A 17,095-nucleotide genomic window follows, 5' to 3' on the forward strand; every position below is an offset into this window, starting at 1 on the left:
TTCAATGTCTGTGTGATTATTGTTTGTAGCAGCCTGTTTGAAAATATCCCAGTCCATTGTGTGGAAGCAGTCTTTTAGTGCTGAGCAGGCCTCCTCTGGCCACACACGTACCTCTCTTTGGGTTGGTCTGATGACTCTCACCTACAAGCTGCATAGGAATTTGATAGGAGCACAGCTGCAGAGCTATTCTTCTAGGCCGGGGGGGGGGGGCGAGGGACAGAAACAATGCAGCCAATATGCAAGAAGCAATTTATCGATCCACGTTGAATTTATCCAGATCAGTAATCAATCAGTCTGGTGTCAGTGCTCATCATCCCCTGCAGATGCATGGAGTAGCTCACCTCCAAACAGACTCTTCTGCAGTACGACGGCAATCATCCACTCCACTTTCTCTGCCTCCCCCCTTTTCTTCTCGCTCTCCCTCATCTCCATGTGAAGACCTCACTCACACCTCCTCCCCTGACTCCCGACTGCACTCACCAGGGAAGCACCTACACCCCTCCCCTACCTGACACCGCCACAATTAGGTTCACTGCTGACCAGGTGAGAAGAAAGCTGAACAGACTCCATGCAGCCAATTCCGCAGGCCCAGATGGTGCGAGCTCAAGGGCCCTGAAGACCTGTGCCCCCCAGGTATGTGGAGTACTTCACTATGTCTTCAACATGAGTCTGAGTCTTCAGAGGGTCCCCATAGAGTGGAAGACATCATGCCTCGTCCCTGTACCAAAGACTGTATCCTAGCGACCTCAAGGATTACAGGCCTGTTGCATTAATGTCACACATCATGAAGACTCTGGAGAGACCCATCCTGGAGCAGCTCCATCCCATGGCCCAACCACTTTTGGATCCCCTTCAGTTGTATGATGAATGCTTCTCTGGATAAATCCTTCCCTGCAAGATATATCAAACCTGAGATCATCTACAGTTCTTAATAATTTATGCACAGATACTGGATTGATATATGACATATGGCGACAGCTGAATCCTGAAGTGAGAGACTACACACTCTATTCACATTTATCCTCACTCACTCTAGACTAGACTACTTTTTTATTCCCAAAAACTTTTTACATTCTGTCCGGTCCTGCTGTTTACACCTTATTATTTTATCAAACCTCAGTACATCTGCATATTAATCTAGCATTCAACATTCCTAGAACACCCACTTGGAGATTAAACACATCATTTTTGAATAGCGATTCTTTTTGCGCTTTTGTCTGAAACAACCTGTCACAATTTTGGCTTGATAATAAAAATTCTCCTCCGCTATGATCTCGGACACAGCTAAAGCCACTTTACGTGGACACCTTATTTCCTATAGTTCTCATCAGAAAAAAAAAACCTTAGAGGAAAACAGGAAAAACATTGAAAAGGAAGTGACAAGGCTGGAACAAATACATAAACAATAACCTACACCAGCAAATTTAAAGGCGCTAATGGCTGCTAAGGCTAAACTCACTATGAATCATACTCGTCATGTCCGGAAACTATTACTTTATACCAAACAGAAGCCAAACAGTTGTCTGCTTGCATCACCGTTGCAGAGGAGGATTGCTCTAGCCTAGATGCTGCATTCACACGGGAGGAGGTCTGAGCCGCAATTCAATCTATGCCGAACAGAAAGTGCCCAGGCCCAGATGGGTTTCCATTAAAGATTTAAGATGTTTTGACCAGAGATCCACCCAATTCTTATGCCCACCATTAATGGTATCTTAAGAGATGGCATTCTCCCCTCTTGGAGATATGCTTCCATTATTCTACTCCTAAAAAGCAACAAAAATCTTTTGGATTGTTCATCATACAGGCTTATTATTATGTGGATTACAAATTGTTGCAAATGTACTGGCTCAGAGACTAGACTTTTCATCCTTTTGAAAATTATAAACAAGATCAGGCAGGATTTGTGAAATCAAGATATGGCACAGACAATGTACGCCGTGCACCTAATGTTGTTCATTATCTTAACACTCATAAAAACCCACCATTGATAGTTTCCATCTATGCTGAAATGGTCTTCGACCAACCAGACAAGGGTGCCCCCTGTCATCTTCATTGTTCATACTGTGCATTGAACCTTTGGACAAGACCATAAGAATTAACACTGATACATCTGGAATTAGGGTAGGTGAGGAAAACCACATTATTTCCTTATTTGTGGATGATGTTCTTTTATATTTGAATAACCTGGAGAATTCAATTCTGGCAGTTCTGAATTCCTTAGCCACATTTAGTGCCTTGCTGTGGGGAAATCGGTCACTACGGTCACTATGCCCTTTAATATCTTCCAGGATATGTCAATACAATCCCCTTTCCAGATGTCCGAGATAGGTTTCAAATATTTAGGCATCTTTATGACTTCTGATTTAAATAATTTGAAACTAATTACTCCCCCCCAATTCAAAAAGTTAAGAATGATTTGGTGAAATGGGCCTCCCTACCGACTTCTCTCCTTGGGAGAATCAATACTATAAAAATGAATATTCTTCCTTAGTTAAATTATGTATTTCAAAATCTCCCATGCTATTTGACACCTGCATCAGTGAATTCTCACCTCTCGCTAGACCAAAGAGTTGAGTTCTCTAAACTTACTAAGCCAAAGGATCTGGGGGGCTTGTCTCTGCCCAATATACAACTATATTATTGGTCAGCGCAACTTAAAATGATGTCAAACTGGTTTATGAACAGGAAAGATTCCTTATGGCTGGGTCTTGAATTCCTATCTTGTTATCCCAGAAGGTTTAACTCTCTTCCTTTTATCAATAATATAAATCAATTAAGTCATCTAAACAACACAATTGTCTATAACACATTACTGGTTTGGAGAGATGTGAAGAAATACTTAGATATTCCCTCTGAACCCAGACCGCGGGTTACAGAATAGGAGTATTGGAATGGACCTCTAAAGGCCTGTCACATCTTGCAGACTTGTTTGTTTCCGACGCTTTTAGGTCATTTGAGCAAGTCAGGGCTGATTTTAATAGTCCCTGTAAAGATTTTTATAAGTGGGGTTAGAGAGTCAGTTTATAATCTCTCTTAAGGATGGGCAGGCGTGAAACTGATGGGCATGAAACTGTCAGAGCTGGAAAACACTGGTTCTGGCCAAATCTCCCAAAGGACTGATTTCCAAGATTCATGCCTCCCGACTTTACTCTGATTCTTCAGGCTATGACTCTTTGGGGCTGTTGTGGGAGCGTGATCTGGAGGTGACGTTTAGCCCTGCAGACTGGAACAAGATTTGCAACAGGGTTTTTTCGAAAATGTACTTCAATCTCTATACATGAACAAAACTAAATTTTTTCATCCACTTCTTTTGGTCACCAAGGAGGTCATTGGTAAACAATTTCCACAGACTCCTTCTTTCATGTCCTTTCTGACATGGATACCAAATCTTTGTTAATAATTCTTGATGAACAACATCAATAAAACACTTAAAAATTCTAATATATAACTAATATGTTAAAATTTCACCAGTTTTCATGAGTGGCATGAAACTGACCATGAAGCCATGGTGTGTTGCTGTTGTAGGCACATACATTAAAGAGGAAACAGTAAGTGCAGTTTCTCTCTTTTTTTGTTCAGACTTCTCAGCTACAGCGTATGGGCTGGTTGCAGCAGCAACTCGTGGCTCAGGTAGGGGGACCCATGGAAGAGGTGGCAGCTACATGGCATACGGGCAGAACGCAGGGGCAGGTAAACGCTCTGTCGGTATTCTGTGTAGCCTGACGCTTTCTCCATACAGTTTTCTCTTCTCTGGTTTGGCTGGCACAGTAAGTTATGGTACTATGGAGCTACTGTACCTGCCAGCTCTGTGGATGAATTGCAGGGCTAACACACAGAGACAGACAACCACATGCACACACTCACACTACAAGCAATTTAGAGTGGCCAATTAACCTATCCCTATTTTTGGGATTGTGGGAGGAAGACGGAGTACCCGGAGAGAACCCACGCAGGCACATGGAGAACATGCAAACTCCACACAGAAGAGCCCAGGCCGGGGTTTGAACCTGGAACCCTCTTGCTGTGAGGCAACAGTGCTAACCACTGCACCACCCTGGATGAATATTACATATATATATATGGAGAGAGAGGGCAGATGTGTATCAGTACAACTGATGCACAACTGAGAGCAGATGTGTATCAGTACAACTGATGCACATCTGCTCAGAGGACCATTTGTCCTGTGGTCTCTGTCTACATGGACAGAGACCAATGCTTCCATAAGGCAGTAACATCAGCGTTGTATCACAGACAGAGCAGACCATCGCACAGAATATTGCTACATAATACAAGAGCCATACATGCTGAGCAAAAACACACATTAATTTTCCTGCTAAAGCCTCCTTATCGTGTCTTGCAGCTTAGCTTGTTTAACAAATCTTGTATATGTATATATATGTGTGTGTGTGTGTGTGTCCATCTTTAACTAGTATTATTAATATTAGTTAATTAAAAAATCCACCTGCATCCTTTAAATTGGTACAAACGATTAGTATTGATTAGAACACAGTGAATCCCTAATCCCAGGTGGTTGACAAGGATGCATGTGGCAATTGGTTCAGAATTCACATGCACATCACAAATGTATAGAAAGAATTTAAAGAATTTCCCTATGGGATTAACAAAGTTTTTTCTGATTCTGTATACAGACCATTTTATATGCACACTTTCATTTGAGTCAAGAGAAGGATTCGGCCGATAGTTGAACCTCGGTGCCCCCCTTTGCTTATCCTGTATTTGTATGTACACAGTATTTCATCATGTTTAATTACTCCTGCAACTCACAGTGTAAAAAATATGCCATGGTAGAGAAAGTATTCATACCAACCATATCGGTTGGTATGAATACGCATACCAACCGACTCAAATTTCATTCATTATGATGAATGAAATTTGAGCACAGCTGAATAGAAGTTAAATTTAATTAAGCATTTTGAAATGATTCTGTCATTATATATTCTAACAAAGGTGGCATCACAAGAACTCATTCTTTCCTTTAGCAGCTGGATGTTGTCAGCGGTGTGTGTATCTGCACATATAAATATATAAAACAATGATGAATTCAGAATTAAGTAACATCTAATGAGAAGAAATGTGATGCTAGGCCCGGAGGATATACATTAGATATGGCACTAAAGGAGCTGCCATTCATTCTGGATTATTTATGAGCTGCATATTAGGCTGAAAAGAAGTGCTCTTTATGGCAATTAGACTGTGATTCAGCTTGAGGGAAACCTTTTGTTGGTAACAGGAAAAGCCGGAGTGTAACTGAAAATGCTGAATTTTACAATGAGCATGATTTGTGTTGTCACACTGGGTGTGCATGAGGACCAGATGGTATTTATGTAGAGTGCAAGGTCAGTGTGCACCAGCACTACTAACACTTTTGCCCCAGGCAAGTGATTGTGCAAACTGTTATTTCCAAGGTCACTTCCCCCCTCATAAAATTGCAGAGAGACAAACGCACACAGTGTCTGCATGCAAGGTCTTTTTAGCCAACCTTCTTTTGCTTACATCAACAACAAATCATGTGAGTTTTTCTGCTGACCAGACAGTTGTTAAGCATTTTCTCCTTCATTACACGCATCCATGAGACAAAAGCAGGGCTGGGCTAGGGTAATCTCTATTCCCTATATATCCTGGTATCCCTGGGGACACATGACCACAACCACAGGCTAAAGGAAGAAAGTCTCTGTCTCTTGGACTGGTATTCCATCTAACTTAATCATGAGGAGCGCCACATTTAAAAATAAGTCCTGCATGAAAGTGATGTTTTATCAATTTAAGGACTGCTTTGTAATGTGTAAGAAAAAAATATCCCGTATACTAGCTTTCATGAAATTTGCATTCATTGGTGCGATTCATACATTCATTGGTGAGACAAAACATATTTGCCATTTAAGAACTGCCCATTTCATTCCTCACAGCCAGGTGATGAAGGCTGCTGTTCAGCTTTGTAACAAAATATAGTTTTATTTATTTAGGTGGCATGGTGCTTGCATTTCTTTAAACTGAACAGTATTCTTTAAATTAACCCCTTAACATTCCTGCCAAATTTGCCAAAAACGCCTGTCAACTTACAACACATAACAAAGGCGACAAAACGAAGAAACGAAGGAGAAATAGTGGGATATATTTTCTAACTGGAACGATCCGATTGCAACTTTTGATCATTTGTGGACCTAAAAACATATGTTTTTGACTGTATTTTTCCACTGGACATGATTCTTTGGACATTTCTGGACAAAACAAGACCATTTTTGTTGTTGTTGCTATATGTGTGTTGAGTGCGTAGAGGAAAAATCAATTAGTGTCAACATTATTACTTTGATGTTTTTTAGAAGATGGTTTCGTTGTACCTACAGTTGTTGTTGTATCTTGTAAATGTTTATATGACTGACTCAACTCGACATTCACATGCTGTGCTGCATGTGCACCACCTTAAATGTAGTAGTTATGTAGGTACGATAAAACACAGAAATCCAAGAAATAGCATGTTAAAATTCCGACGGCCCGCCGTTATCACAACATAGAAACTATAAATGTTAAAGCACCGTGAACTGAGAGATGGAATATAATTAATTTGAGGTTTATGTTTCAGTTGATCGAAGGTTACATGGAACTTGCAGTGTTCCCCCTAAACCATCGATAAAAACTATATTCCACAAAAAGAAACAAATCATATTAACAGAACAAGTGCTTTTTTATGTACTGAAAATAAAATCTAAAATCATTTTCCACTTCAAGTTAAATTGGGCATTTCAAAGTACAGTCTTTGGTTAAAATATTACAAGGTTACCATATACAAAGAAATCTAGTCACCTCTGTTGAATTAGAAACAAACCATCTGTTTGTTTTGGTTCTCACCATTGTGCTGCATGCGTCAATCCTGCTTTGGGTGTGGCAGTTATATTACACCTACACTGTTGAGAAACCATAGCCTTCCCTTAACTCTTACATCTGGCTTTGCACTTACCACCATCCTCTCTACTGTTCCATAACACCTAAAGAATCTCACAGTGAAACTAGAGTAAAGGGAGAATTAGCTCAGTTTGGGGAAATAAATAAATCTGACTATAGATCTGATGTGGTAAGGGCAGTGTGTGCAGTTGCACAGTTGTGGGTGACCACATGAACTACCACAATGGGTTGGGTTGGTTGAAATTCCCAAGGATCTCTTTGCACTGCCCCTAGTGAGTTTGCTTGGTCATTATAGATTTGTTGGGCCCTGGGTCCTGCGACTGACCTCTGACTTTCTTGCAATACAACTGCACGTGTTAGTTGTGACACAGTTGGTTCATTTATGGTTGTATCAGCCCATGGCCGATGGCAGTTTATAGTTCTGTGCTTACTGAATTTCAACACTGCCATGTGGCTATGCATGAGTTGGTGACCACGCCATCTCGGATGAGTTTATTTTTGAGAAATGTCACTGGTTGATGGCACGTTTCAGTAATTTCTTTCTGGCCCCTGACATAATTGGAAAAGACATTGATTGCTCAAATTGGGCAAATGACTCCCTTGGAGACAAAGAATAGAATAGAATCGAATCCAGAATAGAATTTAGTTACACATATATATACATACATACATACATACATATGTAAAAATAAGACCATAAAATTATAATCTAAGATACGTAATTGTATAGAGCATAATTGTATAAAAACAGGAAAAACACAATAAATATAACCCATGAATAAATTCAAGACAGTTCCTGATTTCTATTTTTTGTGGGCTGAATTTATGAATCTTATTGCCCAAGGGAAAAAACTGTTCTTCAGGCGATTTGTTTTGGACTTGATGCTTCGTATCCGTTTTCCTGAGGGTAGCAGGCTGAACAGCTGGAGGGCAGGATGGTGAGGGTCTCTGAGGAGTCTCTCAGCTCTGGAGAGACAGCGAGAGCTGGCGATCTCCTCAAGGGATGGCAGTGGACAGCCTATGATTTTTTCTGCGGTCCTGATGACCGTCTGCAGCTTCTTCTTGTCACCAGCAGAGCAGCCGGAATCCCACACAGTGATGCCATACACCAACACTGCCTCGATTGTTGTGTGATAGAAGGACATCAGCAGCTTTTGCTCCAGATTGCATTTCCAGAGCAGTCTCAGGAAGTGCAAACGCTGCTGGGCCTTCTTTACCAGGGGTGTGGTGTTGGCTGACCAGGAGAGGTCCTCAGAGATGTAGGTCCCCAGGAACTTGAAAGTTCAGACCCTCGCCACCATTTATATAGAGAGGAGATGGTTCGATCCTCTTCCTCCAGAAATCTATCACCATCTTCTTGGTTTTTGATGTGTTGAGCAACACGTTATTTCTGTCACACCATTTAGCCAGTCTCTGTATATCATCTCTGTAACATGACTTGTCTCCTCCTGAGATAAGCCCAACAACTGTTGTGTCATCCGCAAATTTAATGATGGTGTTAGAAAAATTCTAACCAATTCAGCCAAGACTCAGAGACGATCAGAGCTTTTAGAATTTTTTCTTGCAAGAAGGAGTATACATCAACCATGAATCAAGAATAATATCGTTGTAATACTTAAAGGAGAGAAGTCTCTATGTCTTTTTTATACACACAGGAGCTCACCTCCCCTTCGAGCTGATAAAGTAATAGTCTAAACGTGCATACATGCAGCCGGTCTCCTTGAGTGTCTGTCTCTGTATCTGTGTACGAAGAACAATATGCACCTGACAGGAACAAGGTGTGCCCTTGCTGTAGTTCAAGGTATTGTAGGTCAGGCTGCACATTATTTTTCCATCAGATGGTGTTTGAGGAGTGAGTGGCTATGCAGTCATGGGTGTACAGGGTATACAGGAGAGGGCTAAGCACGCAGCCCTGGGGGGAGCCAGAACTGAGTGTGAGTGTGAAGGAACAGTAAGGGCCAAGTCTTGTTTTTTGCAGGTAATCTGTTAAAAAGTCCCTGATCTGGGCACAAGTGGAGGAAGGGAAGTCCAGGGCATGCAATTTGTCTACCAGTATCTGTGGGACTATTGTGTTAAAAGCAGAGCTGTAGTCAACAAAGAGCATTCTAACATAGCTCCCCGGCTGCTCAAGGTGGGACAAGGTGGTACGGAGGGCAATGCTGATGGCAATGTCTGTTGACCTGTTTGCTCTGTATGCAAACTGATGGTGGTCAAAAGAGAGTGGGAGGAGGCTTTTAATGTGCTGGGCCACAAGCCTTTCAAAGCATTTCATGACCACAGAAGTTAGTGCAATTGGTCTGTAGTCATTCAAGCTGTGTGTTGCAGATTTTTTGCCAACCGGAACTATGGTAGCTGATTTGAGGCAGGGAGGGATGGTTGCCTGTGCCAGGGAGAGATTGAAAATTCGGGTAAGGACCCCCGTCAGTTGGTGTGTACAGGTTTTTAGTACCTTCCCGAGTACTCCATCCGGTCCGGCTGCTTTCCTCGGGTTGATTTTCTCTAGAGTGAGGTGAACTTGATGTTCCTGGAGAGTGTGGGCTGGGGGGTTGTAGGTCTGGCAGTGTTAGGGTTAGGGTTAGGGTCATGGCAGTATGGGGTTTCCCAACTTCAAAGCGGGCAAAGAAATGGTTCAATTCCTCTGCCAGTGAGAGGTCTGTGCTGACTGACCCAGATGTATCTCCTTTGTAGTTGGTGAGGTGTTGTATTCCTTGCCAGACTTGCCGTGAGTTGTTATTTGCCAGATAGTCCTCCACTTTCCTCTTATACTTTGCCTTTGCAGCCTTTATGCCTCTTTTCAGGTCCGCTCTTGTCTGGTTATACCAGACTTTGTCCCCAGATTTGAAGGCTGTGTTTCGGGCCTTCAACAGATTCCGTACTTCCTTGGTCATCCATGGTTTTTGACTTGGATAGACCTTGATGTTCTTGTTTACTGTCACGTTATCTGTTCAGCTTTTTATATAAAAAAGTACAGTCTCTGTATATTCCTCCAGGGATTGATGTTCAAAAATGCTCCAGTTGGTGCGTGCAAAACAGTCTTGTAGCTCAGCAAGCTCAGCTCAGCTTGGCCTGGTCTTCCTCTGAACAGGGGTGTATGCAGGGAAGAGCAGCAGTGATGTGTGATCTGATAGTCCCAGATGTGGGAAGGCTACTGCTCTGTAGGCTTGCTTTATGTTGGAATAAACACTGTCCAGTGTATTGTTCCCTCTGGTGGCACATTGTACATACTGTACAAATTTGGGAAACAGTTTTTAAGCAAGCCTGATTGAAGTCACCTGCGACAATAAACACTCCATAGGGATGAGCTCTTTGATGTTTGTTTATAATGTCCTGGAGAGGTGGGAGAGCACTGCTAACATTGGCATCAGGTGGAATATAAACAGCAATAATGATAACAACTGATAGCTCTCTGGGCAGGTAGAATGGCCTGCACATCACGGACATATATTCCAAGTCCGGGGAGCAATAAGAGTTTAGGATCTTACTGTTTGTGCACCAGTTGTTGTGAATGTAGACACACAGACCTCCTCCTCTGTTGGCACGGTGAACGGAGCGGTCCGCTAGCTGTACTGCAGTATCTGGGATCCGCAGGCACCGCCACGTCTCTGTCACGATGAGGACGCAGCAGTTGCATACGTAGGAGTTTGTGGCGGCGAGCAGCTCTATTTTGACGATCTTGTTTGTAATAGATCTGGCGTTGGTGAGAAACGAGCTTGGGAGCGGGGGTTTGTGTGGTTTCTTTCTTGGCCTAGCTTGTAGACCTCCTTAACAGCCCCGCTTTTGTTTGCATTCGCGTTGCCGCCTACGTCTCCTCCCAGACCCAACAACAATCCAGGGAGATCCTGGTGCTCTTGCCATGTCTGCCGGTATGTTGTGCGACCGGTGAAGGTCACTTGAGACATCCACTGGACACTGATGTCCGATTTTCAGCAAATCCTCCCAACTGTATGAGTGATCTGCACAGATCCAATAATTGGCATTCACTGTACACACTAACACCACACACATCAAGCACAAAAACAGAGAGCCGAAAGCCGCTGCTTCAGTGCGCGCCGCCATACTGCCTTCCGAAAAGGAATTACTTGATTGAACTATCCTCAAGTCTATGATTGAATCATAGACAATTTTGTACTGATGCACATAGGACATGTGGACTCACCATCATGTGGATGTTGTTGAGTCCACAATTCAACAAATCTTTGGCAAAGGAGTCTTTGTATTTGTAGAAGCCTTAAATCCAGCTCTTCCAGGGCTCTTCTGAGAAGCCATATTCTGACAAGCATAGATTGGGTTGGTTTGACAGACTTTAAAATCATGGAGCTGGTGGCCAATTAGCCATATGATCTGTATTGTTTAGGGATGGCTATGTTGGCAGCCACACAGTTTTTAAAAAGAAGGTACACAACTCTGGAGGTGATCAGAGGTCAGCAGTCATGCACACTCATCACTTTTAATTATATTTAAGTAAGCCCCCCCCCCAACAGAAAAGGCCAAACAAAAAGTCTGAAAACAGGGGCTTTCAAGACAGGTCGGAAGCAGAGTATTGGTTTAGCATTAGCAGTAAACCTGTTTGCCTTGTTTGTGGAGCTGATGTGGGACCAATAGACACTGAATTTAGAATGTCCAGGGAGCATGTCTTGATCCGAAGGGATTTGTTTCTATTATCAACAGCCGCTTTAACCTGGGTAAAAAACATTAGTGTGACATCTTCCAGCTGTACTGTTTCTGCAATGGTGGCTGTCAGGCAGAACTTTCTTGCTAACCCCCTTTCTTTAAGGAAAGAGTTGAGGTTTTAGATTAGTGTAGGAACTGGAACTTGAAGAGTGTCTTCATTCATGCGTCCATTGTCGGGGACAGGTGAGCAGCCTGCCTCAATACTATGGGATCTGGATTCTGTAGAGTGTGGTGGTTGGTTTGTTTTGGCTTCTGGCTTTCTTCTTTGTCTGTTGTCTGTCTAGCCCTAAGGGCTTCATCTTGGTATACCTTTTGAGATTTGTTTGGGGAATCATACTTCAAGAAGTCCCTCAGCATCTGTAAAGAGTTCCCTCAGTCAGATGGGTTTGGCACCTGGATTGTTTTGAAGTATTGAGGTTGTTTTTGCCCTGCACTTGGGGGAAGTTTGATAAGCCTGTAGTGGCAGTAGGAGGTTTGGATGGCTAGTGTGATGCACACAAAATGTATGGTCACATTTTCTGTAATTAGGGCCCGAGCACCGAGTGGTGCGAAGGCCCTATTGTTTTTCTAATGTTTATTATTATTATTATTATTATTATTATTATTATTATTATTAGGGCCCGAGCACCGAGTGGTGCGAAGGCCCTATTGTAATTCTAATGTTTATTATTATTAGGGCCCGAGCACCGAGTGGTGCGAAGGCCCTATTGTAATTCTAATGTTTATTATTAGGGCCTGAGCACCGAGTGGTGCGAAGGCCCTATTGTAATTCTAATGTTTATTATTATTAGGGCCCGAGCACCGAGTGGTGCGAAGGCCCTATTGTAATTCTAATGTTTATTATTAGGGCCCGAGCACCGAGTGGTGCGAAGGCCCTATTGTAATTCTAATGTTTATTATTATTAGGGCCCGAGCACCGAGTGGTGCGAAGGCCCTATTGTTTTTCTAATGTTTATTATTATTAGGGCCCGAGCACCGAGTGGTGCGAAGGCCCTATTGTTTTTCTAATGTTTATTATTATTATTATTATTATTATTATTAGGGCCCGAGCACCGAGTGGTGCGAAGGCCCTATTGTTTTTGTAATGTTGATTATTATTATTAGGGCCCGAGCACCGAGTGGTGCGAAGGCCCTATTGTAATTCTAATGTTTATTAGGGCCCGAGCACCGAGTGGTGCGAAGGCCCTATTGTTTTTGTAATGTTTATTATTATTATTATTATTATTATTATTATTATTATTATTCCTCCCAAACAACTGCATTTTTCAACCCCTTCCCATGCTCTAAAACGCCTGAAAATTTGCACACTCATCAGGTCTGGTGAAACCCTAACCCTAGGTGCATGAAAATTGGTACACATGTTGATCATACCGAGACACACCAAAAAGTCTCTTGACACCATGACCTCAACCCAACAGGAAGTCCACCATTGTGGTCGGAAGTTGGCGATTTTGGCGAATTACACCATTGGTATGCGGACGAACTCGTGCTAGGGATTTCACCCGATCCACTTCATATTTGGTGGACCTCACCTCAAGACCATGATGATCAAAAGTTATCACAGAGTTTTCTCTAAGTTAAAGGGCGTGGCCTCTGTGGCCCGCCAACGTTTGGTGAATTTGCCATGACATTTTGAATGGCTCTCACGTCCACATACTTTATCCAAACATCTTCAAACTTTATGAGCGTGATGAGGGCTCTGCCCTGAACGCCTCCATATGTCAAACTCCCGCCTTACTCGTGGCGTCCCCTGCTGGTAACAGGAAATGACCTATTTTTACTCTGAAGTGTACTGCTCATTAATAGTTGACACCATCAGCTTCGTTTCTGCTCTACAACCTTCCCAACTACTTGGTGAAGCTACATTATAAAGGCCGTGAAGCTGGGTGCAATGGCATCTGTGTGGCGGCGCGGCAACTGATGATCCCTCGCCGTGAAATTACGTTTGGATTTGTAATGACCTTAACCACCTCCTATGATCATGAAAATTCATACACACGTTCTTGGGGGCTGATCCTACACTCTGATGGTGTTTTTGTAATTGGGAGGGGCAAAATGGCTCAACGGCGCCCCCTTGAAGAATTCAAATACCCCTCTCCATATGGGTTTTTTTGGATTACGAAGATGAAAATCGGTACACATAAAGAACACTTCCAGACGCACAAAAAAGTCTCTTGACACCATGACCTCAACCTAGCAGGAAGTCGGCCATTTTGTTTTTGGCTGCCAAATTTGAGTGCTTTCCACCATTGGTATGCGGATGAACTCGTGCTAGGGATTTCACCTGATCAACTTCATATCTGGTGGACCTCACCTCAAGACCATGATGATCAAAAGTTATAACAGAATTTTCTCTAAGTTAAAGGGCGTGGCCTCTGTGGCTCGCCAAAGTTCGGTGGCGTTTGGTGAATTTGCCATGACATTTTGAATGGCTCTCACGTCCACATACTTTATCCAAACATCTTCAAACTTTATGAGCATGATGAGGGCTCTGCCCTGAACGCCTCCATATGTCAAACCCCCGCCTTACTCGTGGCGCCCCCTGCTGGTAACAGGAAACAACCTGTTTGTACTATGACGTGTACTGGGTAGAAGAGGAGAGGACATAGGGGGACTCTGGTACTCTTGGCTGCGCCGGCTGCGACTCCGGTGGGTCGCAAGGGGTGCGAGGGCCCGTCATCGCTGCTTGCAGCTTTAATTATTATTATTTGTCCTCCCAAACAACTGCATTTTTCAACCCCTTCCCATGCTCTAAAACGCCTGAAATTTTGCACACTCATCAGGTCTGGTGAAAAATTTGATATTTTGTGGTCGTTGTAAATGGGGGGGGCAAAATGGCTCCGCAGCGCCCCCTTGAAATTTTCAAAACCCCCCTCCCATTGGGCTTAGTTTGTCATAGGTGCATGAAAATTGGTACACATGTTGATCATACCGAGACACACCAAAAAGTCTCTTGACACCATGACCTCAACCCAACAGGAAGTCCGCCATTGTGGTCGGAAGTTGGCGATTTTGGCGAATTACACCATTGGTATGCGGACGAACTCGTGCTAGGGATTTCACCCGATCCACTTCATATTTGGTGGACCTCACCTCAAGACCATGATGATCAAAAGTTATCACAGAGTTTTCTCTAAGTTAAAGGGCGTGGCCGCTGCGGCCCGCCAAAGTTTGGTGGCGTTTGGTGAATTTGCCATGACATTTTGAATGGCTCTCACGTCCACATACTTTATCCAAACATCTTCAAACTTTATGAGCATGATCAGGGCTCTGCCCTGAACGCCTCCATATGTCAAACTCCCGCCTTACTCGTGGCGTCCCCTGCTGGTAACAGGAAATGACCTATTTTTACTCTGAAGTGTACTGCTCCTTAATAGTTGACACCATCGGCTTTGTTTCTGCTCTACAACCTTCCCAACTACTTGGTGAAGCTACATTATAAAGGCCGTGAAGCTGGGTGCAATGGCATCTGTGTGGCGGCGCGGCAACTGACGATCCCTCGCCGTGAAATTACGTTTGGATTTGTAATGACCTTAACCACCTCCTATGATCCTAAAAATTCATACACACGTTCTTGGGGGCTGGTCCTAGACTCTGATGGGGTTTTTGTAATTGGGCGGGGCAAAATGGCTCAACGGCGCCCCCTTGAAGATTTAAAATACCCCTCTCCATATGGGTTTTTTTGGAATACGAAGATGAAAATTGGTACACATAAAGAACACTTCCAGACGCACAAAAAAGTCTCTTGACACCATGACCTCAACCTAGCAGGAAGTCGGCCATTTTGTTTTTGGCGGCCAAATTTCACTGCTTTCCACCATTGGTATGCGGATGAACTCGTGCTAGGGATTTCACCCGATCAACTTCATATCTGGTGGACCTCACCTCAAGACCATGATGATCAAAAGTTATAAAAGGCTTTTCTCTAAGTTAAAGGGCGTGGCCTCTGTGGCTCGCCAAAGTTCGGTGGCGTTTGGTGAATTTGCCATGACATTTCGAATGGCTCTCACGTCCACATACTTTATCCAAACATCTTCAAACTTCATGAGCATGATGAGGGCTCTGCCCTGAACGGCTCCATATGTCAAACTCCCGCCTTACTTGTGGCGCCCCCTGCTGGTAACAGGAAATAACCTGTTTGTACTATGACGTGTACTGGGGAGAAGAGGAGAGGACATAGGAGGACTCTGGTACTTGGCTGCACCGGCTGCGACTCCCGCGGGTCGCAAGGGGTGCGAGGGCCCGTCATCGCTGCTTGCAGCTTTAATTTTGTTTATATTTTTTTTCATAGTGGATACAAAATATTTTTTTATTCATGATTTTACTTTGGGTGTATTATTTCTCTGAGGAAAACACTTGAATGTGAGCCGTAAGGGTTAATTATGGCTTCCTGGCAAGCCCTCTGCAATGCAGTTGCATATCAGTATCGCCAGTAGGAGGCAGTGTGGCGCTGTGCTTCTCCAAGGGACCCTCTTTTCCAGTGGACTCTCTCGCTTCTTCATTCAACAGAGCAATGCTGCATCGAACTGAAGTACCTGTTGCCTATCTTGTTCTTCTGTTTTCTACAGGTTTGTGAAGTTTTTTTAAACTTGCATAACTACATACACATGTTAAACACCTAAAATGAGTGTGAGATCAATTTTGTGAGGATAATTAGTATAGTTACATGGGTTTTCTGACCAGTAGAGAAGATATTGTTTTCCTTTAGTTTTTTTTGTGTGACCTAAGATGGCGCTGTCCATAAAATCATTTTGGGTGAAAGTGATATTTTATTGGTGTGATAGCTTATTTAGGTTACTGTGTTGTGGTTCTGATGTATTCCTGATTTTTTTTAGCACCTTGGAAGGTTACTTTGCAAGTCTTCAGCTCATGCATCTCTTCTAAATTGACATGCAGTTGTCATTATTGAGAGTTTTTTTAGATTTTCTACTAAATTGCGCAGTATTGTGAACAGTATAATATAAATACAGCTCAGCTTAAATGCTGAATCAGGACACTAACACAGTAGTAGACTGGTTGAATTCCATTATTTTTCTATTGTAAAGGAAGACTGTGATTTACTTTAAAGTAGAGGATTGTAACCAGGCTAGGTATTTTGTTTTATTTTTGATATTGTGAATTTTTGTATGGATAAAGTCATAAAGAGAAAAAAAGAGAATACAGTAAGAAGTATATTTTGCATGTTGGCAAATAAATTCAACAGAGCGAAGCTGCATCGAACTGAAGTACCTGTCGCCTGTCTCGTTCTTTTCTCCTGTTTTCTACAGGGACCTTATCTGTTTATGGGTTCTCAGTCTGAGACCTGTAACACTAGCAGGTGTTTTGTTGCAGTTTTGGCCTTGGCTTGGAGGAGTAGCACAGTTTTTCCCAACAATCAGTGTAGTTCCTGAATCATTACTGATTTGTCGTGTGTTGCCTAGGTCTGACTGCCTTAGTTGCCTGGGTTTAAGTCCTGATTTCCTCAGGTTGCTTGTCCCAAAGCTTTGGGGCTCTGACTGCAAAA

General features: G+C 43.0%; 1 protein-coding gene across 1 annotated transcript in view; it reads left to right on the top strand.

Moving 5' to 3' along the window:
* LOC121183309 (RNA-binding protein Musashi homolog 2-like) overlaps nt 1-17,095 on the top strand; it is a 92,292-nt gene that overhangs the window by 39,350 nt on the left and 35,847 nt on the right. The window contains exon 5 of the mRNA XM_041040331.1: nt 3,580-3,690. Within this exon, the coding sequence (XP_040896265.1) occupies nt 3,580-3,690 (111 nt within the window). The remainder of the gene's footprint in view (nt 1-3,579; nt 3,691-17,095) is intronic.

This window comes from Toxotes jaculatrix, chromosome 6 (assembly GCF_017976425.1).
Source record: "Toxotes jaculatrix isolate fToxJac2 chromosome 6, fToxJac2.pri, whole genome shotgun sequence".
Taxonomy (NCBI): domain Eukaryota; kingdom Metazoa; phylum Chordata; class Actinopteri; family Toxotidae; genus Toxotes; species Toxotes jaculatrix.